We start from the raw sequence: 24,342 nt of genomic DNA, 5'->3' as shown, positions 1-24,342 counted from the left end.
AGGGTTCAGGCCTTACACAGGTCAAGGGGCAAGACAGGAACCAGACAGAACAGGTTTTATCTGTTTATTTAAAAACAGAATATCATTCTATGTACAAATATGCACATATTTATACAAAATGTACAGACTTAAGATCCCAAATCTTTGGGTTCCAGAATTCAAAATCCTGGGCCAGCTGGGGAACAGGGGATGGGAGTCTCTTCTTTGGTCCAGAAATCCAGCCAGTTCCAGGCCAAGCAAGATTTAGGCACTAAAGCTAGGCATTCCGGCTGAGTGTGCTTGGAGCGGACCAGGCAGAGTTAGTCCCCATCTAACCGCAGCTCCCAGGGTGGCCTGAAAGGAATCTGCTGAAAGAGCCCTGAGTTAGTTGCCCCAAAACCCCTGGGGGAAAAGGAGACATTCTTGCCCCAAACACCTACTTCACCTCACCCGGACTCCCCACCTTCCCTTGGTCTGGAATCAATACCCTCCCTCCCCTGCACTACAACTGAACCAGGAGCCCTTGTCCCCAAGCTCCAGTGATGCTCCAGGGGACCACAAACCACTGTGGACACAACTTAAAAAAAGAGTCAAGGCTAGGGCAAGAGTTGAGGGGCCACTAGGGTCAAGGACTCTGCTCTGTCCTCCTTCAGCTGGTAACTGTAGGGGCTCACACCCCTAATTCAGACTCCATTAGCTCCACAGGCTCCCTCCCTAGGGGCTGCCTAGATTAAAATGCCTTAGAAGGAGCAGCTTTCAGAATTGCAGGAATTAACCCCCTTGTGTGGGGTCTGAGCAAGGTTAGCTTTGCTGACCTCACTTTAAATAAACGTCCAAGGAAATCAAAAGGTTTTTAAAGAGTGTTTTTTTTTCTTATTAAAGGATTTGGAGCAGAATTCCTTAAAGACGCTCCCCGTGCAAGGTTTATTTACAGAGACTATGTATATGCAGCAGGCCCAGACGCCACCAGAGGGCACAGGGCTTCTTCTGTAACAGGTCAAGCTCCTGGCAGAACCCTAGGCTGACTGCTTCACACTTTCCCCAACTGCTTCCAGGTGGTGGGAGCCTGGCTCCTGCACGCAAGAGGCCAGATTCCAGCTCCAGCTATGCCCGCACACCTGGATCTGGCCCACAGGCTCGATCTCTCACCTCCAACCTCTGCATCACTAATACTGCTCTGGGGTCTGAGGAAAATACCTGCATTGACAGGCAAAGGTCACACGCAGCCACATGACATACAAACCCTGACAGCGCACCCCCCCACAGCCACCGAAATCCTGTGGCACGCCCACCACGGTCCACTTGGACTCTGACGTGACAGCACCGATACATGCCTCGGACACAGTCACCCTTCCACACGCACTCAGTCATGAGCACCCACACAAGCACCAATTCACACACACAGTGACCTGCACACACGCTGGGAGGGACTCAACCAGTGGAGTCCTCCCATGGTCAGACAGAAGGGTTGGAGGGAAAAGTCGGAGCAGTCAGTGGGGTGGGGAGCATCTTCCTCAAGAAATGGAGCATTCAAGGAGGCCCCCCCAGAGGAGCTGAAATCCCCCATGTCAGCAGAAGGAGGCTGGCCGAGGGAGGGAGGCAGGCCTGGGTCAGACCAGGTGCCCCCGCCCATTGATGTAGATGCCATTGCCCGTGGGCTTGGCCCTCAGGGTCCCATTCTCCTGAACAAAATGGTTCATGGCCTGTTTGATGCCTTCATCCTGATCCTCCTCCTCCTCTGCCCGCCCAGGAGACAGCAGTTCGGTTTGTGTTTCAATCTCCCTCACCGTGGTCAGCGTGGAGTAGCTCCGGCCCTCAGGCTCTTCACTCTGGAGACCAAGGGCAGAGGGCAACTCAGGAACCAGGGCAAGGGCAGCCGGTCATGAGGCTGGGTACGGCTGGGGCATGGTGGGTCAGAGGCCAGGCATGAGCAAGGTTATGGTTGTCTCAGAGGCTTAGTGGGGGCTCAGAGATCGGGGGCACGGGGAAGGGGGGCCAGAACAGAGACATAGAGGAGACCCAGGGCCAGGCAGTGTAAGCCGGGGCTGACGCACCCCATCTGGGACCAGGAGAGGGGCCTGAGGAGAGTGGTGGGGACACCGGTGGGGCCGGAGGCCTCACCATCACAGAGCAGCTACTGTTGTCCTTGAGACTATCAGGGTGGCCCTCGGCTCTCAGCCCTACACTCTCCTCCGGCTGCAGGGCCTGAACACAGGGGAGGGGTTAGAACAGATCTCAGCCTCCTCCCTTCAGCCTCTTCACCTCTGTCCTCCACCAGCCCCTCCCTGATCACCTTTACCCCAACCTGACGGGTCCATTCTCTCCTCAACACAAACACCCCACCACCACCATCACCCTAATCTCACCCTGGGACCAGCACAGCCCACTCAGCCCTCAGCCCAGTCCCACCTATGTATCAGCAGCCAGCCCTGGTGGAGGCCCTGCTCCTGGTCTAGACGGGGGCCCAGGCGCAGCAAACCCCAGTGTGGCCACACCCCACACATGCACCCGCCCTCAGTATGCACCTGGCTCCTGGGGTCCGTGTGATGAGAATGCAGCCTTCGGATGGAGTTCTCCCTGGTCAGGGTCAGCTCCTCCTCGCTGCGAAAGACACGGCTCTTGTCGTGAGCTGAGGGTAATGGTAGCCTCCCAAGGCGAGCCTTGCCTGGCCCAGCCTCTGTGAGACAGAGCTGGAGGGTGTGGAGGGACCAGCGCTCGCTGCAAGGGTGTGGCTGTCGGGGGTGGTGTGGCTGCGCGTGCTAGAGGGGTCCGCAACAGTGTATGCACACGTGTACTGTGTGCTTGGTGATGCTGGGGCACAGATACCTGATCCCAGCTCAGGCAGTATCGTTCCCCAAATCCAGCCGTGGTCTAGGCCCCAGCTCCTTCTCACCTCCCAAGAGACCCTGTCTACCTCTGGCCTGTAAGCTTCCCGGACATCAGGCCACCGAACCTCCTCTCTCTCTCCTTGGGCCTGGCCCACTTCCCACTTACCTATTCTTTCCCAACTTAGCTCTACCTGCCCGGGAGTGACCAGTACTCACTATTTCTGGGTCATCTGCTGGGCCTTGCGCCGATGGTATCGGGACATGAGCACCACCACCACCACCAGGAGGCAGAACAGGAGCGCGGCGATCACACCCACCACCACCACCGAGGCTGACACCAAGTCCACCTGCTTCACCGAGTCCTCCTGAGGGTCTACAGGGGACAGGCCGCTGGCTGAGGTAGATACCCAAATCCCTGACCCACCCCAAGACCCAGAGCCCTGCATGCACCGTCCTCACCAAACACCCTCTCAGCCTGACCCTTTGCAAAATGCAGGCAGTCTCTCCACCCCCTACAAATAAATAACTTCCCAATTCACTGGATCTAGCTTGCTGCTGCCCTCACCTAGCCCTCTGCCTCCAGTGCTTACCAATAACATCCACAGTGACCTGAGAATCCCTCGAGGAGAGCTCATTGCTGACATGGCAGACGTAGATGCCATTGTGCTCGGTGGTCAGTGGGGGGAAGCCCAGAGTGGCCCCTTCTGCTCGTACCCCACTGGGCAGAGGCCCATCCAGCCTGGAGGACAGGGAAGCTGCTGGGCGCCAGCCGGGGCGGGCTAAGGCTGCCACCACCCAACATGCCTGGGCAGCTCTCCACCCTCCTCCCCCATGACGTCACCCAGAGCCGCCAGCTGTTCCCACGGTGCCTCTCCCTCCCCTAGGCAGGTCTGGGCAGCGGCCCCTTCTCCCGGCTGCCCAGCCTGACCTGGGCACCCCCCACATACACTCAGGGAGATCTGCACATGTGCCAGCCCACATGCTCCCACTCGTGTCACGTCATCCTGCACCGGGTACCAGGACAGGGCTACAGTGGGGCACACACATGTTACAAAGCCTGCATAACAGGACACTATCCTCCTATCTGGGCTCAGATGCGCTTGGAAAATGCGGCTGCATGCTCCAACACCTATGATATTGCATGGCAGGGTATATGGACCAAGCCCGGGGCACAAGCTGCAGGCAGAGCTCACATGCTCACATATGAGCTCATGCCTGTCATGGGCTTGCACACCTGTACCCCTGACCCTTCCTGATTCTGTGGACCACTCAGAGCCTGGAAAAGTGCCAAGAAGTCCTTGAGGGAACTGGCAGGGGTGGGGTTGCTATTGAGGTGCTGGCAATTTTGTGTAGTTATATTAGTGTTGGTTTTACAACAATTAGTCGGCTGCACATTGTTGTTTTATGTATTTTGTGCACTTACGTAAATATGTAAATTGTTAGTTCTTAAAATCTGTATTAATTTCAAAACTGAAAAGTTAGAAGGAAAAAAAAAGCCAAGGGCTCCAGCTCTCTGATCTCTTTAGTTTATTTCCTACCAAAGACCATGTATCCTAGATTTCCTGGAACAAGTCAATAATAACATTTGGTGACCCCATGCAAATTCTTGTATTCTTCTTGTATTGGTCTCAACATATACCTCAATTTATTTGGGGCTCAGAATATGAATACATGCTGGCCCTCAGAGGGAAGGACCATGGACCCAAGGTAGGTCCTTCCCCAGGCCAAGGCCCTTACCGTGTCCAGTTGTACGAGGGAGGAGGCTGCCCTTCACTCAGGCACTTGAGTGTAGCCCCTTCTCTGCCAACATGCCACAGTTTTTCGTCTTCAAGGCCCCTCACGGAGGCCTCAGCAAGGACTGGAAGGAGAAAGAATGGGAAAATGATGCTTGCCTTTGGATCATGCTTTTCCTCGGAGGGCCCCTGCCCCAGGCTCCACCTTGCCTGGAACAATCTCCCCCTGCCCTCTTCCATCTTTCTCATCTGCTACCAAAGCCGAGCCTAAGCCCTGCCCCACCTCACTGAGGTCTCCTCCCTCTCTAAGCTCAGAGAGCCCATATTGTTTACTGTGCAATAGTGCATAGTGCTAGTCACAGAATAGGAGCTCAACAAATGTTCCCTGACTCATCAAAGGCTGAAAAATCCTATTAGTTCATTCATTTCTCCAGTATTTGTTGAGGACCTACTTTGTGCCAAATGCTGGCTTAGGATGAGCAGAAAACAATCCTATCTCCCCCAGGGCTCAAGGTCTAATGCTGGGAAATCAGCTACCCACCAGTGACTGAGCACCTTTTTTGTGCCAAGCACTGTGTGAGATCCTTTACGTTCATGCTTTCTAATTCTCATCAGAACTCTGTGAAGTTGGTATAATTACACCTGTTTTGCTGATGAAGAAATTAAAACCCAAAGAGATTTAGTAACTGCCAGTAAACAGCAGAACTAGGGCTTGTCCCAAGTCTATCTGTCTTTACACCCTAAACTGTGTATTTTACAGTGCTTTCAATTTCACTTTTATATTTGATTCTCCCAACAACCTTGAGAATCTGGGCCATCTCATTTGTAAAGATGAGGACACTGAAGCTCAGAGAGGTCAAAGTACTTTGCCAAGGTCATCTGGGATTGGACTCCCCAGATCTTCTACCTTAGGACAAGTGCTCTCTTGGCCACACAGTGTGGTCTCCGGGATCCAGGCTGGGCAGCCTGGTGTGGCTTGGGGCCTCACGGTGTCTCACCAATCCTTTTGGAGCTCATGGGGGCTCCCCACTCAAGCATCCAAGTACTCACATGCCACTTGGAGGGTGTGGGTGATCCTTTGGTCCTGGAGTAGGCCAGGGTGGGACACCACGCAGGTAAGTGGCTGCCCATTCATGCTGCGGCTGGGCACCAGGTAGAACTCCGAGGTAACAGCAGCAGAGCGGGAATGCTTGAAGGAGCGGCTGGAGGTTGTGCCCTTGACCTCTGTGTCCCAGGTCACGGTGGGGGCTGGGCTGCCCTCGGCTGTGCAGGAGGCTGCCAGCGTCAGGCCCTGGCCCTCTTCCAGCACTGGACCAGGATTCAGTGAGGGCAGGGGAGGCACTGCAGGTGGAGGGAGGATGGGTCAGGGGTCTGCACAACCCCTGCCAAGAGACCCAGACCTATCCCATTTCAGGCTTGCATAGGTGCAAGGTTTCAGGCCCCCTTTCCTTCTCTTATTTCACCAACAAAGACACGGGATAAGTGGTAGAATTTCAGGTGACTTTTATCTGTGTATTTGTACCTTTCTCCATCAGTTGAACACAGGTGCCCACAGTGCAACGTGATGGTTTAAAAGGCTATTGTGATCTTAGATCATGTTCACCGAAGGTCCAGATCAAAGAAGGTGTAAGTCCCACTGGTCCACGCCCAGGCCACTATAGCTGGGCCTGTGTTCACATCTGAACCCACATTGTAAAACAACGGAGTCCAGGATTGCAAGGGAGGCTTTAAATCAGTGTCTTTGGTGGAAATGTTGCAGGAACCAGTAAGTTTAGCTTGCGGAAGAGCAGATTTGGATGGGGCAGGACAAAGGTCCTCATTTTTTTGAAGGGCTGGTGTGCTTTAGTGTTAATGTTCCAAAGGGTGACAGTAACAGAGTGGGAGCTTTCTGTTCAAAAGAAAGAAGAATTTCCTAATAAATGGATTCATCCCACGAGCCCCTGACTGCCCCAAGGCTGATCAAGCTGAATCAAGCTGTTGGAGCCACTTGGAGAAAAGTTCTGGACTGGGTGCATCACAGCATTCTTCGTTTTTCCTGTGGCTCCCTCACTGACAAGACCTCTTACCCCTGTTCTGCCCCTGTCCCCATCTATCTCTGCAGTCCTCATCTCTGCTTCTCCCTGCCTCTGGCTTCTCCCCTCTGAGATCCCGGGCCTGGGGTTCTGTTGCTTCTGCACACACACACAGCAACCGGCGACCATGCCCTGCCCACTCCGCTTACCCAGCACGCGGAGCCGCAGCCGCCCCTGGAAGCTGCCGGCGGGGAAGGTGCTGACGCGGCACTCATACTCGCCCTCGTCGGCCTGCACCGCGTTGCGCAGGAGCACGGCGCCGTCAAGCGGGTCGCGTGGCTGCGGCGGCTGTTCCACGCGGCCCTCATAGGCCGGGCTCACATGCAGCCCGTATTTGGAGTGCAAGAGCGCCAGCTCCCGGGCGCCCTCGCCCGCGTCCACCCGAGCCCAGGCCACCTGCCCCACCTGCTCGCCGGGGTCCCCTCGGTAGAAGCAGGGCAGCTTTGCATCCTGGCCCAGCACCACCGTCACCAGGTCCGAGGTCTCCAGCTCGCCTGCCGAGCACCGGCCTGCAGGGGGCAGACAAGAGCAGCCAGGATTAGGGGCGCAGCCAGAGCCGGGGAACACTTATTCATAATGATAATGACAACAAAGGCAGCCGGAACTCCTGGAGCATTTTATGCTTGCAAAGCAAGTTCAATCCATTACCTCATTAGATCCACAAAACATTCCCAAGAGGTAGGCGTTATTAAGGTCATTTAACAGATGAGGAAACTGAGGCCCAGAGAGAGGAAGTCATTTGCCTAAGGCCACGACAGACCATTTATGAAAGAGCCAACACCCCTCTCCCAGCCCTGGATTGTATCCTGATCAATTGCAAGGTGAGAGGTTATAACAGGATGGAGAGACCCAGCCCCTGCCCTCAGGGAGTTCACAGTCCTCTCAGGAAGCTGGAATTTACTTGCACAGAGAAAGGGAAAGCCACCAACAAACACTTCCACAGAAGACTCAACCTACCCAGGGGGTAAAAATGAATGCTTTCAGTAAGTGTGGCCGGGAGCCATGGCAAAGGTCGAGAAGAGTTGGTATCTGGGATGGGGCACGTAGGGTGGGAAGGGTCCATCCCAGCAGGCCCTTCAGAACATTCTTTTCATGACTTGAAGATGAGAGACCTGGATTCCCAGAGAGAAGGAGGTATTCCATGTGGGAGGAATGGCACGAACCGAAGCTCAGAAGCAGGAATGAACGAGACACTGAAGACAGAAAGAGCCCAGGTCAGAGGCCCAGAGAGATGAGGTCAGGGCGACAGAGATGAGACACATGATTACAGGGTCAGATGATGGGACAGGATCAAAGGACCAAGGATGGGAAAAGAGGATGAAGGGTGAACGTTTTGCACCTTGACTGGGTACCAGGACCAGTGTGAAGCACCCAGGGTCTTTGGAATCAGAGATAGCCATCATATAGATCTCATCTGCAAATATGGAGCCATTCCTGCCCTGAGGTATGTTCAGGAGGAGGAGACACGTAAACACAGATATGAAAACATGTGATGATGGCTTCTGATTCAGTGCTTAGTGGTATGATGCAGGCCAGCTGTGGGATGGGGCGGTCACTGTGGGCCCAGGTCACCTGGGAGGGCCTCATACAGGAGTTGGGTAGGACTAGGAGTGGGGAGGAGATCTGGAAAAGCATTCCAGGTCAGGGACCAAGATGAGCAAACGTGGAGGAAGTGGAGATGCTGGCTCGTTCAGGAAGCAGAGAGGAGAGGACCCAACCAAGGCAGGCTGTGTGTGTTAAGCAGGAGTGGAAAATATGGTTCGGGACCAAAGCAGTGAGGCCCTTCCATGCCAAACAAAGGAATTCAGATTCAGTGAAGAGGAAACAGGGAGTCACTGAAGGTTCCTGAGCCAGGGAGTGGCGTGAGGCAAATGGCGATATGCAGTCTGACTAGACAGTAGGTGAATAGACTGATGGCAGGAAACTTGCTAGGAGCATGGAGCCGCAGCCCTGGGTGGTACTACCTGGGTGGAGAGGAGGGGCCAGTTCCCGGGGAAAATGCAACAAGATTTGGTTCCTGACTAGAGAGATAAGGGAGAGGAAAGACTCAAAGACAACTTCTAGGTTTCTGGGATGAGTAACATGAGAGAGGCAGGGCCTGGGGAACCTCATGGCTTGGAAGAAACAAATTTGGAGCCATGGAATTAAACGTGTGAAATACAGGGCTGGGGGCAGGAGGGCAGAGTGGAAGAGCACTCTGGGGTGGCAGGAGCTCCTTGCCTTGGAATTTATCCTCCAGCAACTCCCAATCATTTGTTGTCCCTGCCCCTGCCCTGCACTTCACACGCCCTGCTGCTCCTCACACGTGCTCACGCTGTACCCCCTGCCTGGAATGCCCTCCTCCCTATGTCTGGGAGCTCCTACTCATCACTGTCTGGATAACTCCTACTCATCCTTTAAGACTCTGCTTAGGCATCACTTCCTTCTGGAAGTTTTCCTTCCCACCCCCACCTCAGGCAGGGTGAGGAGCCTGTCCTCCATGCTCCCCCAGAACCATGTTTTTACCCCTATCATAGCACTGTATTCCATAGATTGCAATTGCTCCTTTCTTGTTTTCCTCCAACAGGCTGAGCTCCCTAAAAGCAGAAACTGGGTTTCACATCACTATTACCAGCAAATAATTGTTGTTCAACGAGTGCTTTATTGAATGAATGAATGAGTGGGTGAATGAATGAATGAGAGAGACAGGTAAAAGAAAGGCTAGAATGAGGAAGAATGAGCAGTTCTTGGTTAGGCTGGGCAGGGAGGGGCTTGGCATGTCAACCTTGGGGTGGAGGCAGGATAGGCTGGCTAGCTGGGGTTGCTGCCAAAGGAAACACCTCTGGAATGGACAAGGGAGGAAGCACAGGGGATGGAGAGACAGGCATGGAGAAAGAAAGTGAAGCACCTCTACGCTGGACCAGAGGGTCCCAGTGAGGCAGAACATGGGGCAGAGGAAAGGGGTCCTGTGGCCCTGCTGGCTGGGGTGGAGGGAGGGAGGATGCTGTTGGGAGATGGGAGGACTGGGCTGGGACTGAACAGACCTGCAGGGCCGGATACCAGGGCCCTGACCTGCCTAAGCTGTTGGTCCCACCCAGCCCAGCCTGGGAGTCCAGTCCAGTTAACCACCCGCAACCCCTCCCAGGCACCACCACTCGGCGCTGGGGCAAAGGAGTGGGGGTGGGGTGAGCAGGGCTGCCAAGAAAGGATGGGGGCAGAAGGATGGGGACTTTCTCTGCTTCAAGCACTGGTGTCAGTGCCGGTGACAAGGATCCCAAGCCCAGCCCCCAAACCTTTCCAAACATGGAACAACATTGGATGGCATATTTCCCATCTCCACCCCTATGCTCACCAGCTACCTGCTCTCTTCCCACCACTGATCACCCCCCACAACCCATACCACCGAAAAGATACCTTCTTTGGGTACAACGGGCATTGGGTACCAGCACTTGCCTGAGCCCCAGTCCTCTCTGTCCATGTAAGTTCATCCCAAACCCCAAGGGACAAGCTCAATGTTTGCAGGACGAGGAACCCAGTAAAATGGAAAAGTCCCCTCTGGATCTTTCCCATGCCCCCCCATTGTCCTTAAGCCACTATTTAATGGGAACATCTCAACCTGCGGCAGACCCCTCCTCCAATTGCTCCTCCCCCCAGCCTCCTCGTGTACATGTGCACACACACACACACACACAGGCTACAAAAGAAAAGGGAATGTAGGCCCTAGGATTCCTGTCATGGGCTAAACCAACCCAGGAGCCCAGACTTCGAGGCCAGGGCAGGCCAGGACTGCCTCCTCCTCTCCCCCACCCAGTGCCCACCCAGCGTCAGCATGATGATGTCACCAGCCAAAGAGACACTCCACCTGCCTGGTGAGGTCACCCTGCGGGCGTGTGGTGGCCAGGCCAGGCTGAGCCCACGGACTCTCTTGCTGCAAGTTGTTCGCTGAGGCTGGTGGACTCTGGCTAGCTGGGTGCTCCTCCCTCTGACCCTCCCCACCCCTCCTCCTGGGAGCACCAGGACGCTGGTCAGGAGCCTTGGTGACTCAGAAGCTGCCACACGGCAGCAGGCCTAGCCACAGCCACCAACACCTTGCGCAAGGGAAAGAACAGGCCCGACTGGCCAAACGGGATCCCTGCCCTTGGCCTCCCCCAGCCCGGGCCAGGCCCCCATGGGCCTCTTTGGGGCCCTGCCCTTTGTGTACCTGCCCACTCCCAGACCAGCCCTCCATTCCTGGCTTGGGCTGGCTGTCTACTCCCCACTCTGTGCCTGGATCCCAAATTTCCTTTTCATGTGAGTCCTGGCCTGTGATCTCAGAAGGGGAAACTGAAGCTGACAGATACCCAACCATGAAAGAGCATCTTGGAGGAAAGAGGATTTTCTTTATGAAGGGGCTTCTCCTATAACATCTCTCTGCTAGTACATTATTGGGATACACATAGGAGGTGGGTCTGCAAGAAGAAGGAAGGGAATATGAATCTGAATGTATAGATACCTTTGGGTGAGGGTCTGGCCAGTCTAAATGCTGGTTCACATGCATAGGAGGCTGTCTACTTGCAGGAACTTGGGGATGTTTTACACATATGTGTTAGCATGATGCATCTTCGGGACAGTATCTGCACTTGTCCATGTCTAGAGATAAGAGCCCGGTACTGATATATATGCGAACGTGTGTGCACACACCAGTCTGTGTATGGCTCTCACCGTCTCTGTGCAAGGCATGCATTCCTTTCCCTTGGAACTCTACAGACACGGTAAATAATTTGATATTGGTTTCTCTTGGCATCCACTTCTGCGTGTCTCTCTATCTCAGGCGCCCTTGGTCAGTGGTGTGTGGCTCTGTGCCTGTGCCTCTGCATCCTGCCTGGGCTGCCACCCGGCATCCCTCCTCACCTCACCACAAGACTTGAGGGCAGATTCACCTCAGTCTCAAGGTGGAGAGATGAGATCACTGTCCCTCCAGGTGATGGGAAATTGCCATCACAGGCTCCCCAAGAGAATAATACAAAAGAACCCTCTACTCTTGCTCCTCAGGTTCCTACCTGAGGTACTCCCACCCTTGTCTCCCCCCTCAGCCACTCCCTGCTTCCCCACCCCCAGCACCTCTGGCCCCCCAAGGAGGCCTCTCCCTGGGAATCTGCGTCAAGGCCTCTGTTGCTGCCACCACCAGAAAAACCAGCTCTAGCTCCAAGCCTGGGGTAAGGGTTGTCTGGTGTGGGTTTGAGGAGGGGGTGGTGGTTACTGCCTGGGGCTAGGGGGAGGGGTCCAAGCTGTCTAGGGTCTCATTCTCCTTTGTTAACTCTTCCCTCCCCTCACTCAGGTAGCAACATCCTCCACCAGAGAGAGCTGGAGTATATGCCTGAGTTTGGGGTAAAAAAGGATTAGCAGTAGTGCTAAAGCCTCCACCCCCACCCCCATCCGTACCTGAGAACAGGTGACAGAAACAGCTTAGCAAGCCCTTTTTCTTCTGCCCTTACCCCCATGACCTTGGCCTTGGCTGCTAAAGAACCTTGGAAACCGGGAGATTCTCCCTCTGCCTTCATCCACCTCTAACCACCTCCTTCATCTACCGCTCATTGTCCTAAGCCCCCCAGCTTAGTGGGAGGTTTCCAAACGAGGCAAGGTGCCCACCCACAGATGAGTGCCTGGGGAGGGGGGCCACACCAATCACAAAGGAAGATGAGAACAATGGGGGAGGACAGGATTTGAGGCAGCCCCGGCTTTGGCCCAGACACAGCTCCCAGCACAGATAAGTCCCCTAAACCACCCGGAGCCAGAGTCTGAGCCGGGCTGAGTCATCACAACAGCCACACTGTGGGTGGGAGACCCAGAATTCAGCTTCTCCCAACCTCCTGAGCTCCTAGCCCACCCCCAGTTCTGCCAGCCATCCTGCACTGTGGCCAGCTCTGTTCTACCCCAAATCATAGCCTCCAACCCCAGCTCTCAAAGCACAGTCACTTTTAGAGGGAAGGAGGGGGGATGGTGGAGGCTGTTCAGAGGACTCTGGGAAAAGCTCCTGAGCCCAGAGGCTCTTTGTGCCGGTGAGTGATCCCCACCGTCCCCTCCACTGCCTTCTTCCAGAATTGGGGAATGATCCTCCAGACTTGAACTTCACCTTCTCATGGTAGATTCTGTTCCCAGATCCAGACCCCCATTCCTTTACTCCCTTCTCTCCTGGCTCAGCTCCTCACCCCCCTTAAAGGCTAGAGAGCTTGGGCATTCTCTCCTCCCAGGGCTGGCTCCCCACTGTGGCTGACCCCCATTCACTTTGCCTGGAGGACCCTAGGATCCTGAGGCTGTGGTCTAGAAGGTGGGACTGTGGGCTCTGCTGGGAGCTCCTCAACCACCATCTGTGTGACTGGGGTCCCTTTGCCCAGCCCCTTTAAGGTCACTGGGGCCACAGGACTTCCCTGGGAGTCTCCCAGTCCTCCCCACCTTGGGCGGGGAAGCTAGCCTCCCTTTTTGGCTTTCCTGGCTATGGGTAGGTCCTACAGGAAAGGGCCTGCCCCCCTCTGTAAACAGGAGTAGAAAAGCAGGGATGGGGCCCCTCCCTTTCTAGGAAACTAACCTCAGACTGAAAGATGATCCTAACTCTCGGAGGACAGACCTGAGAATTCAGGGAAGCCCTCATCCTCTGGTCTTGCCGGGCCCAGCTGTTGAGCCCAGGCACCAGGATCCTATTGGAGGTGCATCCCATCGATTTGAGCCCCTCATCCCCAGGGCAGGAGATGGGGGAGGGAGATGGGAGGGAACCTCACCCGGAAACTCATCCCATTAAGGAGAGACAAAGAACTGTGGTGTAGAGGCGCCTCCCAAGCCTGGGCTCCTCTCCCTGTCATGGGTGGGGCCAGGCCCTGGGGCTCAGAACTCTAATGGTCCAAGAGTCGGGTGGGGGGTGGTAGGGAATTCATGGTAGGGCTGAGTAGGCAGTATCCTGGAGAAAGCTACCCTCGGTCCCCACTGACAGTTGGGACGGGGACCCTTCCCCATTCTCTACTCAGCTAGACTGCCTGCCCCTTCCAGCACCTCAGCACCCCATTTCAATTCCCTCTGTGGCTGTCACCAGAGACAGGGTCTGGACAATCACAGGGCCCTAGAATTCCTGCCAAGATCATCTGGAAGGAATTCTACCTCTTGGTTTACTGAAGACCAGTTTCCTAGATGTCCAAGGTCGCCTAGCAAATGAATAGCAGAAATGGGGCTAGAACCCATGACCCCTGACTTCCCAGTCCAAGGCTTTTTCTGAGACATGAAGCACCACCACTTCCAGGAGGCCACTGAGGAGATTACACACAGAGAAGCCAGAATTGGGGGTGGCAGTGGAGGTGGGACCATCCAATCCTCGGGCTAGGAACCTAGGGTCTGAGTCTCCAGCTCAGAGTGACCTCCAGCCCTGTGCAGGTTACAACAGCAGCGGAATAGTCTCTCAGCAGGCACCAGCTTCCTGGAGTAGTCCTGGAGCCAGGCTTCCTTCCTGCCCACCGCACCTCTCAGGGAATGGGATAGTTCCCTAACTGGAAAGTGGTCTCCTCTCCCTTTCTTGGGCTTCTCTTTAAAAGAACAGTTTTATGTGGTGGAAAAGGAAGGTAGGGACCTTGTCTTTTTCCTCACTGGGTCTCCAGCATCTAGTACCCTGGCGGCACCCAATGTGCACTCACAGGTACTATTCTTAGATGAACTGGAAGTCCGAAGACAAAGTCACTAATCTCGGCTAATCTAGCAACGGACACTTTCCTATCTATTTCCCTGTTTTGCCATCTGCCCAATGAGGGGAGTTGGAGCAATGATCTCTTCGATCCCTTCCAAGTCCTGGGACATCATGGTTCCATTCCTTAGGTGTGCGTAGATCCTACAGGAAAGTGACAGTGGGGATCCCTGGCTCCAACAACCAGCCTAAGCAAGTGAGAAGCTTTGTCTGGAAGATGAGAATTAAGACATCAGGAAGGGTGGCTGGAGCTCAGTATCCTGTGATTGGAAGCTGGGCCAACGACCCCTCTACTATGAGATCAGAGTGAAAGCAGCTCCCACCCTCACCCAACCCACAACTCCAGGCATTGCTTTCGTCCTAAGAGTTCAGCAGGGGATGGGGGAGAATAACCAGTGGGCCCTGCTGGACAACTGAGGCTCCTTTGCTACTGCTCATAGGACTGGGAATCAAAATGTCCTGCCCAGATAGGGCCCATTCTTCCCAAGGACAAAGGTTTCTCAGTTGCTCATTATCCTGGAAAGAGCCCATGGAAGCCCACAGTGGTCTCACTGGGCACACAAACATGCACACACACCCTCTCCCCCTCTCTGGAGAGTATAAATTGCTATATACATTAGACAGGTAGAGGGTGAGGGGTAATACAGGGCATTTAGTTGAGAAAATGGGGGCCAGGGATGAACAAAAGGGGAACACACTGTATCTAGAAGTTATCCCACTCTAGACCCCACCTACCTAAATAACATCCTTATTACCGTTCTGGCACCTTATGGTGTGTCCAGGGAAAGGGAGGGGCCAGAGCAAGAGGAACTCCTAGCTCTCCTACAGTCCCCCAACAGGTGCCCCAGTCCTGGTGCTGTGAAATATCATGGAGAGGGGAGAAGGGGATGGAAATGCCCTGACCACTCTCGGGGCATCACACTTCCTACACCCTGATGACTGCTGAAGTCAGCTCAGCCCTGAGTCAGCTCCAGCTGTAGTCAGCAGCTCAGGAGCCCAGCATGTAGGCAAAAGAGCTTCCAGCAAACCCTGGATGAACAAGATCCTCACCAGTTCTACCTCCCTGCCCACCTGCACTGTGCCACCATTTCTATTGCCCTTTGATCCTGGGCAAGAAGTTTTAGCAGAAGTAGTTGGGACCCCAGACACAGTGACCTGGCCTGGGGGCTGGGAGGGGGCCTGAAGGGAGAGAGCTGCACTGGCTCTTCAGGAGGCCATGCTGGCAGCTGGAGGTGGGTGAGATTGGTTTCTCAGTCCAGAGTCAAAGGAAAGAGAGTGTGTGTGCGTGCTAGTGTGTCTCTGTGTGTGTGTCTGTGCCACGTTGGGCTCAGAAGCAAGGGTCCTGATGGTTCAGGCAAGTCCTACCTGTGAGTGACGCCAGGAGCAGCAGCAGCAGCCAGGACTCAGGCCCCCACATCTCGGCTCCCAGGGACAGGGGCATTCCTTGAAAGGCAGACCTGCCGAGCGTTTCTGACGTTCCACCGAGTTCTCCCTGGGAGCCGGCTCTAGAGCAGGATAAGGCACGGACCCGGAAGGCAGGAAGCCACGGAGCCTTCAGGCACTGACCCACCTGCCTATCCCACGGGGGTCTCTGCTAGGGGACCCGGCCCCGTTCAACCCACCCAGCTGTAGCTATCCCCAAGAAGCCGTGATCGGGAGCTCCGAGCTCCCCCAGAGCTGCTTCCCACGCCGTGGCCAACAACGACGGCAGAAACCTGGGAACCTGCTCAGCAGGTCAGAACAGGTGCGTCTCCGGGGGCTGGGCCTGGCACGGAGACTTCACTCGGCAGCCACCGCCCCCAAGGCCTAGGCAAGCTAATGGGCGCCAGGGAGGGACAGAGGAGGGAAGGAAGGACCCGAGGGGGGTGGGATTCCATCCTCAGCTCCGGGGTTTACCCGTGAGTGTGTGGAAGGGGCTGAGAAAGGAGAGGCAAGGCCCAGGGAGAGGCCTGGGGTGCTCAAAGAAGGAGGCATCAGGCCAGGGCGAACAGGGCAAGGCTCTTGTGGGTGGAAAGGAACCCAAGCATCCCACACCCCAACCTGCCTTGCTGCCTGCCGGGGGGCCTTGCCAAGTTCTCCAATCCCCTGAAAAGTCTTAGCCATGGAGCCACAGAACCAGTGAAGGCCAGAACTGAGGTGGGTCCTGGTAGTACTGGCCCACGAACCTCATCCTTCAGACGAGAAAACAGGGGCCCAGAGAGGGAAAGGGTCTTGCCCAAACACACACAACTAGGTAGTATTATGGTTTGCTCCAACACCTCTATCCCTGAGGCAGGAAGCTAATTCAAAGACCCCTAAGAAGGAGCTTAAGTGACCCCTGGCTCCACTCCCACATAGGAGAAGCCAAGGGACTGACCAAGGAATTAGCCCTTCTGATTCCTGACTTCCCTGGCAGGGCCCCCCATCAGCCATCCCTTTCTCAGCTTCAACACCTTGTTTTCTGGCCAGGAGTCCCCAAAGTGCCTCAGCACAACTTAGTGGAAAGCGGTTCCTTTCCACCATTTGCATTGTCATCTTACCCCAGTCTCTGGACAGGGATGACATGTCTGGACTTTGCAGACAATCTTGATTCCAAACACCCTGTCCTTGTATTACTGTAAGTGTACTCAATACGCATCAGACCACATGCTTCCATTTTGGAAACATAGTGTACTTAATACTTGTCAGATCACATGCTTCCAATTTGGAAACATGAACTGTGACCACCAAGTTAACTCAAAATCTTACTGGCCTTGCTGGGATAACTAGAAGGAGGGGACAGCCTGGTAACTTAGTGAAGGGGAGCCTAGAGATCACTGACAGACAAGGGCTAAAACCCAGATAAAATATAGAGATAGATATATGGGAGAAGAAAAAAAGTAGAGAGTTAAAATCTTGCAGCAGAGGCCTTCTGTCAGAGAGGGGCAGGAAGGAGGAATCAAAAACAGGGACGATCATTCCATCTAGAATATTTTCCACCCCTCCCCCCAAATCCACTTGTCAAAATTTTATTCACCTTTCAAGGCTGACCTCAAATGCCACCTCTTCCAAGAAGCCTTCCTTACCTCCTCCCACTCAAAATTTATCTCTCTCTTCTGTTCTTCCTCAGCCTTTGCTAGTCCCTTTATTATAGCTTATTTACTCTTAATTTGTGCACACCTTATCTCCTTAACTAAATTGTAAGCTTCATTTCAAGAAACATTGACGCCTGCTGCATGCCAGGGATTCTGTAAAAATGTGTTAAATTGAAGGACATGACAAGAGCTCCTTGAAAGTAGTGCTTATTTTATAAATTTGTCTCATGAATCCATGCTAGGACAGTCTACAGTGCTTAATGGAAACAGAATACATATTTGCTGGTGGCATAAATTTAAGAATGAATGAATGAATGAATGAATGAATGAATGTCAGTATGGAAAAGGTAGAGTCAGTGAAGCTGAGGTCCTGACTGACCCTAAATTACTATCCCTGAACCTGGGTTGTGACCCTGACTTTAACCCTGCCTCTAAACTAGGATCCCAGCTCTGGCTCTAGACCCCAACCCTCAGCGGTGACCATGGTAATGACCTCTTTTGGGGGGGCTATTTCCTGCAGCTCAGGAGGTAGCCCCAGGGGCTGGGCCAGGTGCCAAAACTCCCAGTTTATTTCCACCTCCGCCTTGGCGAGCCCCTTCCCCTCTTCAGGACTCAGGTCGCCACCTGTGCCAGGGGAGGAGCCCCACCCCGATGCTGCTTTGAGATCCACTGTGGCAGGGGTGGGGTAGGGCCGGGGGGCAATGGCAGAGGGGAGCAGCCTGTGTTATAATTATAATTATCACACCTTGGATCCTATCGCATGGTTTCAGAGGAGCTCCTTTCCTTCCCACGGATTCACTCCTCCCAAGCCAGGAAACCAAAGGATAAACTGAGGCAGGGGAGTAGGGAAGCAGTTAGATCACAAGGTGTGTATCCTTGTCCTGTATCTCCTTTGGCCTTTCCACACCCCCACCCCCACCCCGCCGCAGCCATCAGGAGATCTCTGAGTATCTGGTCGGGGGCCCTCAATCACTCACCCCAACTCTAGCCAGGGCTTTCCAGAGGAGGTGTTGAAGCCAGAATGTAACTGATATTTTTTCATGAATATGTTCAGGTTATAGTAAACACCAGAGGTGAAATTGAAGTTGGGGCTAAGGGCTCCAGTGGGCCTGAGAGGGAGCACCTAGAGCCAGACAGCCATCCCAGGCCTTTGATTGAGGTAGGGCTCTTTCTCTCCATCATCTAACAAATATCTATCTCCAAGTTCCTCTTCCACCCTCTTTCCCCCCAATCCTATATGTTTTACAAGGGTCCTGCTCTTGGGGAATATGCCCTCTTACTTGAGCCTTCCCTCCCCTCTTTTGGGATGAAGCCTAGGGAGGGCACATTACAGAGTTGGGGCTGGAAGAATATATTATGGGGGAAGGACTTTCGAGGCCAATAGCTGGTAACCTGGGTCCTCTTCATTTCCTCCCCCCTGACTCCCCATTCCCTTCAGGCTTCTCTACCTACCCCTCCTCCCACACACATTCTGGGCCACAAGAATGGGAACAGTTCAAGCCAGGGGGCAACTTCAGCATGTACATTTGTCTGTGTGGCATCACCACGTGCATGCCTGCACACATGCATTCATTCAACAGAATTTAGTGAGCACCACTTTGTGCCAGGCTCGAGGGAGGAGACAGAGACACATACAACATGGCCCCTGCCCACAAGAAGCCCTCAAACAGGAGAAGCAGACACATAAACAACTGAAGTACACTCTGTCCCATCATCCTGTGTTTCCTGTGTGTGTCTTATGTTTACATATGTGGGGCTGCCTCTGTGGGGGTAACTGAGGATGTTGATGATCTGCATGTGTCCAAGCATCTACTTATAGCCCGTCTCTGTCCCTGTGGCAGGCTGCACACCTCAGCCAAACCGGTTGGAGTGGGTTGTGCTGAAATTTTTGTTTGTGTCAATGGTACTGGAGGTGAGTCAGGAATGGACAAGGATGGGTGGGGTGGGGCGGGGTGGGGTGGGGGAGAAGAAGAGTGAGAGTGAGGGTCAGATTGAGTGGGGGGTGGGCAGGAGGGAGTGGGTCAAGGTTGAAAAGGCTGGGGGTGGGTGCCAGGAGGATGGGTTGGGGGTAGGAGTAGATGAGAGAGCTCCCTAGTGAGTAATATCCTGTTTGTTTGTATTGAGATAGAGCCCAGGTCAGGGAGTCAGAGGTTAGAGGGAAGACCCTTGGGCTTGGGGAGAGAGGAAAACAATCAGAATGGAAGTAGTTGGAAGTACAGTTGTGCACAAAATGGGATCCATTTCTCTATAGCTTTGTCTTTCTGTGGGATATTAAGCTATTCCAGATCTGCTCACTGCCTTGATTCTATGCAGTTTGTACAAAAAGATGTGGGGGTGCTGATTGACAAAGTGGTGGGAGATTACTGATAAGGAACTTGATTCCTTCCCCCAGGTCTGAGGCCATTTCAGATAGAAGGTTCAAGGTCACTCCTCCTGCTCCTCCCTGTGATGCCTCCCACCCTTAGAGGAATGGGAAGGGACCGCTATACATAAAACAGGGGCTCCCAAAGCTATGCTGGCCCTATCTTCCTGTCCTGCCCACCCAGTGATCTCCAATACTCAGCCCCATCCTTTAATAACAAACACACTTCCTGGTTGCCTAACAACATCCCTCAGAGCTCAGGGGGCTGGACTTGTTTGTTCCTCAAGGGCCTAAAGCTGAAGTGAGCCAACCAAGGGAGGAGGTAGCTGGATAAAGCACATTTGGGCCTTGTTTCTCAGGAGGCCCAGTTGTGTGCAGAGCCCAGGATCCAACCCCCCTCTGCCCTGCTCCCATCCCACAAACTCTCCAAGCTCCTGTAAACACACTACTACAAAATCAGGGCCTGGGTAAAGAAACAGACACCTTTATTCTTTGACCCTGTTTCTGGATGGTCTGGCCCTTTTAGAGGGCTCTGGGAATGGATCCTGGGTGGTACAGAATCAGAGTAGGACACCTCATGGAAATCAGAGTCCTCCAAGTGGTGACAACAGCAGCAAAAGGTGCAGCCAAAGGGAGAAGGAAAGAGCAGCGGTTGGGAGGGGTCCTGAGAATTTGGTGAAAGAGAGTCCAATGAGGACCCTAGGCAATGTTCCCCACAGCTCCTCCTGCCCCTGTCCCAAGAACAAAAAAATAGCCAGAGTTGCCCCCCTGTGACCCTCCCTGCTGGGTCACATGGAGGACAGCCTCCCAGGGGTCAGCCCAGCCTACAGAGCCTGCATCCTCAGGGGCATCTCCAAGTGACACTAGGCTTCTTCACCTTCTCACACTCCAGTCTCCAGCTTGGATGCTGAGGGTGTGGTTCCTCTCTGAACCAAAGACTGTCACTTCCTGGCCATCAGCCCGAGCTCCTGCCACCACTCAATTCAATTCCCAGGGGAAAGTTTCCTGAGGACCTACAATCGAGCATCGCCCTTGGACAGGGGCACTGGGGGTGGTAGGACAGCTGCAAAATGGGAATGTGGGGCTTCATGTCAAGAGAGAAACCATGAGACCAAGGGGCTGTGAGAAGCATAGAGAGGATGGGAACTGTAGGAAAAACCATGGGAATACCCTGAGGGGAGAGGGCAAGTGTTGAAAGGGCTCTGAAGCAGCTGGAAGAACATACAGGGGAGGTGGGAATTGGGGGGAAAGGGTAGGATCTGGTGATTCCTGTAATTTGAGGGCAGATTTTCTTTTGTTTGTTAGCTTGATCCTCCTTCTTTGTGACCAAGGAGAACTCACCTCTCAATCTTGCCCTAATTCTCACCTTTCTCTCCCCACCAGGACTCCAAACTCACCCCACCTTGCAGCTCTACTCTGTTTCCATTATCAGTGTTCAGTGCCCAGCAGCCAGGTATAGTTACCCTGCTCAGAGGCCAGGATATGGTGTAATTGTAGAGGGCCCCACAATAAGGTGCCCCAGGGTCTATCTCTACCTGGTTTTGGAAAACAGGGGCCAGATCTCCTGGTTCCCCTGCCCCTGCATCCTCCACTACTCCCCACCCCACCCCAGCAAGATGTAGATCATGGCTTCCTCGCAGGAAGCCATAGTAACTGCCTTTCAGCCTCACCTTAAAGCCTTTCTGAACCTCAAATTTTCCTTCAATTCCAGAAGCAGTATAAAAAAAGAAGGCTAGAGATCAAGGAACAGAGCAAGAGTCTCTCACCTGTGATGATTAGCAAGGTCAGGAAGCATTGGTCCAAAGGACAGAGGAACAAAGGTTGGAGTCTAACTTCTCCTTGCCAGTCTGCTTCTTTCCCTGGGTTCAGACCTCTACTCTCTCAGGTCTTCTGTATGAAAAGGTCCCCCATGTCAAGGCTTACCCAGGTCCTCATCAGTAACCAATACCCTATGATTATGCCCAGGGACCCCAAACTGGTTCTACAGATCTAGAATGCAGCCAAAAGGGAAAATCCTGGCCACTCCAGGAGGTTTCAAAGGCTCCTTGAAGGGAAACCAGATGGCTGGCTCTGTTCAGCAGTACGGAGATAGAGAAAAATGGGCAAAGACCCAAAGAGAAACACAAAATAAAAAACAATTAGAGACAGACCTTAAGGCACTGTCAGACAGATGGAAACATCAAGACAGACACTTCATTCGGTAGGGGAAGACAGACAGAAAGAAAGATAGATAGGAAGAATGTATGTATATAAATGTGCGTATGTATGTGTATATATAGTTATTGAAGGGGAGGGACTCAAAGAGACAAAGATGCTAAGACAAAATCTGAAACAGAGACAGAAAGACCTGAAGAGAAATTTCTGGATGCCACTTGCCCACTGCTGGGCTTGCTCTGGTACTTGCCTCTTCTGCCCTCAATTCCCACCAGTCAACAGTGACCCAATGATACTTTCCTACCAAACATCACCAAGTCCCTCAACAACTCAAATTCCTCCACATTCTTATCTTACCTTTCCATCATTTTCTCATTCACCTGATCCCCACTTCCCTATACCCCAAGTCTGGTTAAAATTCCACCCTTCTCTCAAACCTCCTCCTAGCTCATATCTCAACCAGAAGGACTCTCAAGATCTAACCTCTTACAGTCTGTTTTCCTGGACATTCCTCTGTACTTCTTCTAGGGAGCTGAATACAGAAGGCAAAGTCAGAATTGGGACCAGGAAGGCATGGGCCCAGGAAGTCAAGTGACCAGAACAAGCTGTGGGAAAAATGTAGAAAGGTCAGAGGTCAATAGAGGAAGAACCAAAGAGAGGGCCTGAAGGGTGAGACAGGCTGGGAGAAATAGGCAGAGGGAATTGTGGGAGTCTTAGAGTGTGACTAAGACCTCTGGGTCCAATTGTTGACTTTCTGTGTGTACTGAACAATGCTGAGAACTAAGGATGATCCCAGGGTCAAAGATGAAAGTAAAGGAAGGAAGAAGATGAAGGACTAAAGGCTTGGTGAAGGTGTGAGGCAAGGAGGCATGGAAATGGGGCTGGGACAGACACCTAAACCTGGGAAGGTGAGTTCTAAGGATCCTTGCTTGCTACAGGCAGCCAAATGAGACAGACCAAACTAATAGGATTATGAGACTCTCAAGATGATCTGTCCCCCCCCCTCCTCCTGTACAGAGGTTGTCCCTGGATTTTATTAGCAGGTGTAAGCAGGTCCAGACAACCAGGAGTCCTGCTGCCCTTCCTCCTACCCTTTTCTCTATCTCTCACAATTCTCTCTCAGATCTAACCTCTTTATTTTAATGTCTTATCAGTTTTTGTATCATTGACAGGGTCATTAGAGACCACTTTAGATGCTATCATATAAGTGCAGATTGGCTGGCGTTCTTCCCTCTCTTTCTTTCTTTTTTTTCTGGCTTCTTTTCTGTCTCCTCCAAAATATGGGCTTGGTTCAGACTAACCAAGGAGACAGAGTCCTGGGCAGTTCCTTCCCCTGGGTTAGGGTTGGGATAGCAGTAGCTAGATACCTCTAGCTACTAGGCAGAACTGGAGGGGATGCAGCCAAGGAGCATGTGAAGTTCAGGCTCCATGTCCAAGTGAGATGCCTACTGCTGAAGACTCATAGTCAAGAGTGGAATCTGGGAGGAGAAGAAAAACAAAGCTGGGAGAGAACTGGAAAGGGCCCTGGGGTGGGGAGTTCCCTTTTCTATACAGGAGAGGCAGCAAATGAGTCTGGCAGAACAGCCAAAGACTTAGGCAAAAACAAAAGCCCAAAATGGGCATATATGCCATATAGTTTATAAAATGACTCTGACCCTAAACACACACACACACACACACACACACACACACACACACACACACACACCAGCAGCTTGTCTCCTAAATCTTAAGAGTGTGACAGATCTGGATCCAGCTGTTGGGAGGGTAGCCAATCAAAAACCTTAAGGAGAAGAGTGGCTTTCAGATTTCAGCCATGGATGGAGGCAGTGAAGTAAATGACTTTTTTTAAACCATGATCTGGGAAAACTGAGGATCCTGTCTGTCAAACTCAGGGAAAGCTATAGTTGGGTGGACAGAGATTTTCAAAGCTATTGTTGGGTCTCAGTTATAAGGTGAGGATGGGAAACAGCTCTTGGTAACCCTCCATTCTCTCTAACTTCACCTTCCTGCCCATACCCTCCACATGTTGTTTTCTCCAAGGACCAAAAGTTAGGGTCAGGAGTGGAGAAAAGCCCTACTCTGGTACAAGATCCCTGAGTTAGAGGCCCATCCCCACTGCAGTCCTAGACACTATCACTTCAGTTTCTTGGGGCATGATGGAAAGCAAGTTGCTGTGTAGAAACCAAAGGCAGAAGTAGCAGTCATCACTCCCACTTACAGCCCCCCCCAGGGGACACAGGTCCTAGTTCTGCCCCAACCCAACTGTGCTGGGAGTAGAACTTTGTCTGCGTTTCCTCTGGCAGCTGAAACCAGTCAGCATGGATCTGAGTCTCCTCCTTCTTCACTGGGTCCTGGAGGGATAGAATTAAGACACAGCTCAGGTTACCGGTAGCTTGAGTAAAAGGAAGATATCAGAGAAGGGCAGAAGTCTCACTTCTCCCCCTACCTCCTCCCCATCCACCTTCTAAACTCCCTGC

General features: G+C 53.1%; 1 protein-coding gene across 2 annotated transcripts; it reads right to left on the bottom strand.

Moving 5' to 3' along the window:
• Positions 1–50: 50 nt before the first annotated feature.
• Positions 51–15,980, bottom strand: NECTIN4 (nectin cell adhesion molecule 4). 2 transcript variants are annotated; one of them, XM_037813385.1, is made up of 9 exons: positions 15,659–15,980; positions 6,762–7,121; positions 5,591–5,881; positions 4,545–4,665; positions 3,398–3,546; positions 3,024–3,180; positions 2,505–2,580; positions 2,101–2,184; positions 51–1,808 (listed from the first exon to the last, which is right to left on the bottom strand). In XM_037813385.1, the coding sequence occupies exons 1-9, from the start codon at positions 15,732–15,734 to the stop codon at positions 1,590–1,592; spliced, it is 1,533 nt and encodes a 510-aa protein (XP_037669313.1). In that variant the 5' UTR covers positions 15,735–15,980; the 3' UTR covers positions 51–1,589. The 2 variants fall into 2 exon arrangements, with proteins under 2 accessions (XP_037669313.1, XP_037669316.1); XM_037813388.1 differs by lacking the exon at positions 2,101–2,184.
• Positions 15,981–24,342: the final 8,362 nt, after the last annotated feature.

Source organism: Choloepus didactylus, chromosome 2 (genome assembly GCF_015220235.1).
Source record: "Choloepus didactylus isolate mChoDid1 chromosome 2, mChoDid1.pri, whole genome shotgun sequence".
Taxonomy (NCBI): Eukaryota; Metazoa; Chordata; class Mammalia; order Pilosa; family Megalonychidae; genus Choloepus; species Choloepus didactylus.
This window is presented reverse-complemented; position numbering and strand designations above follow the sequence as displayed.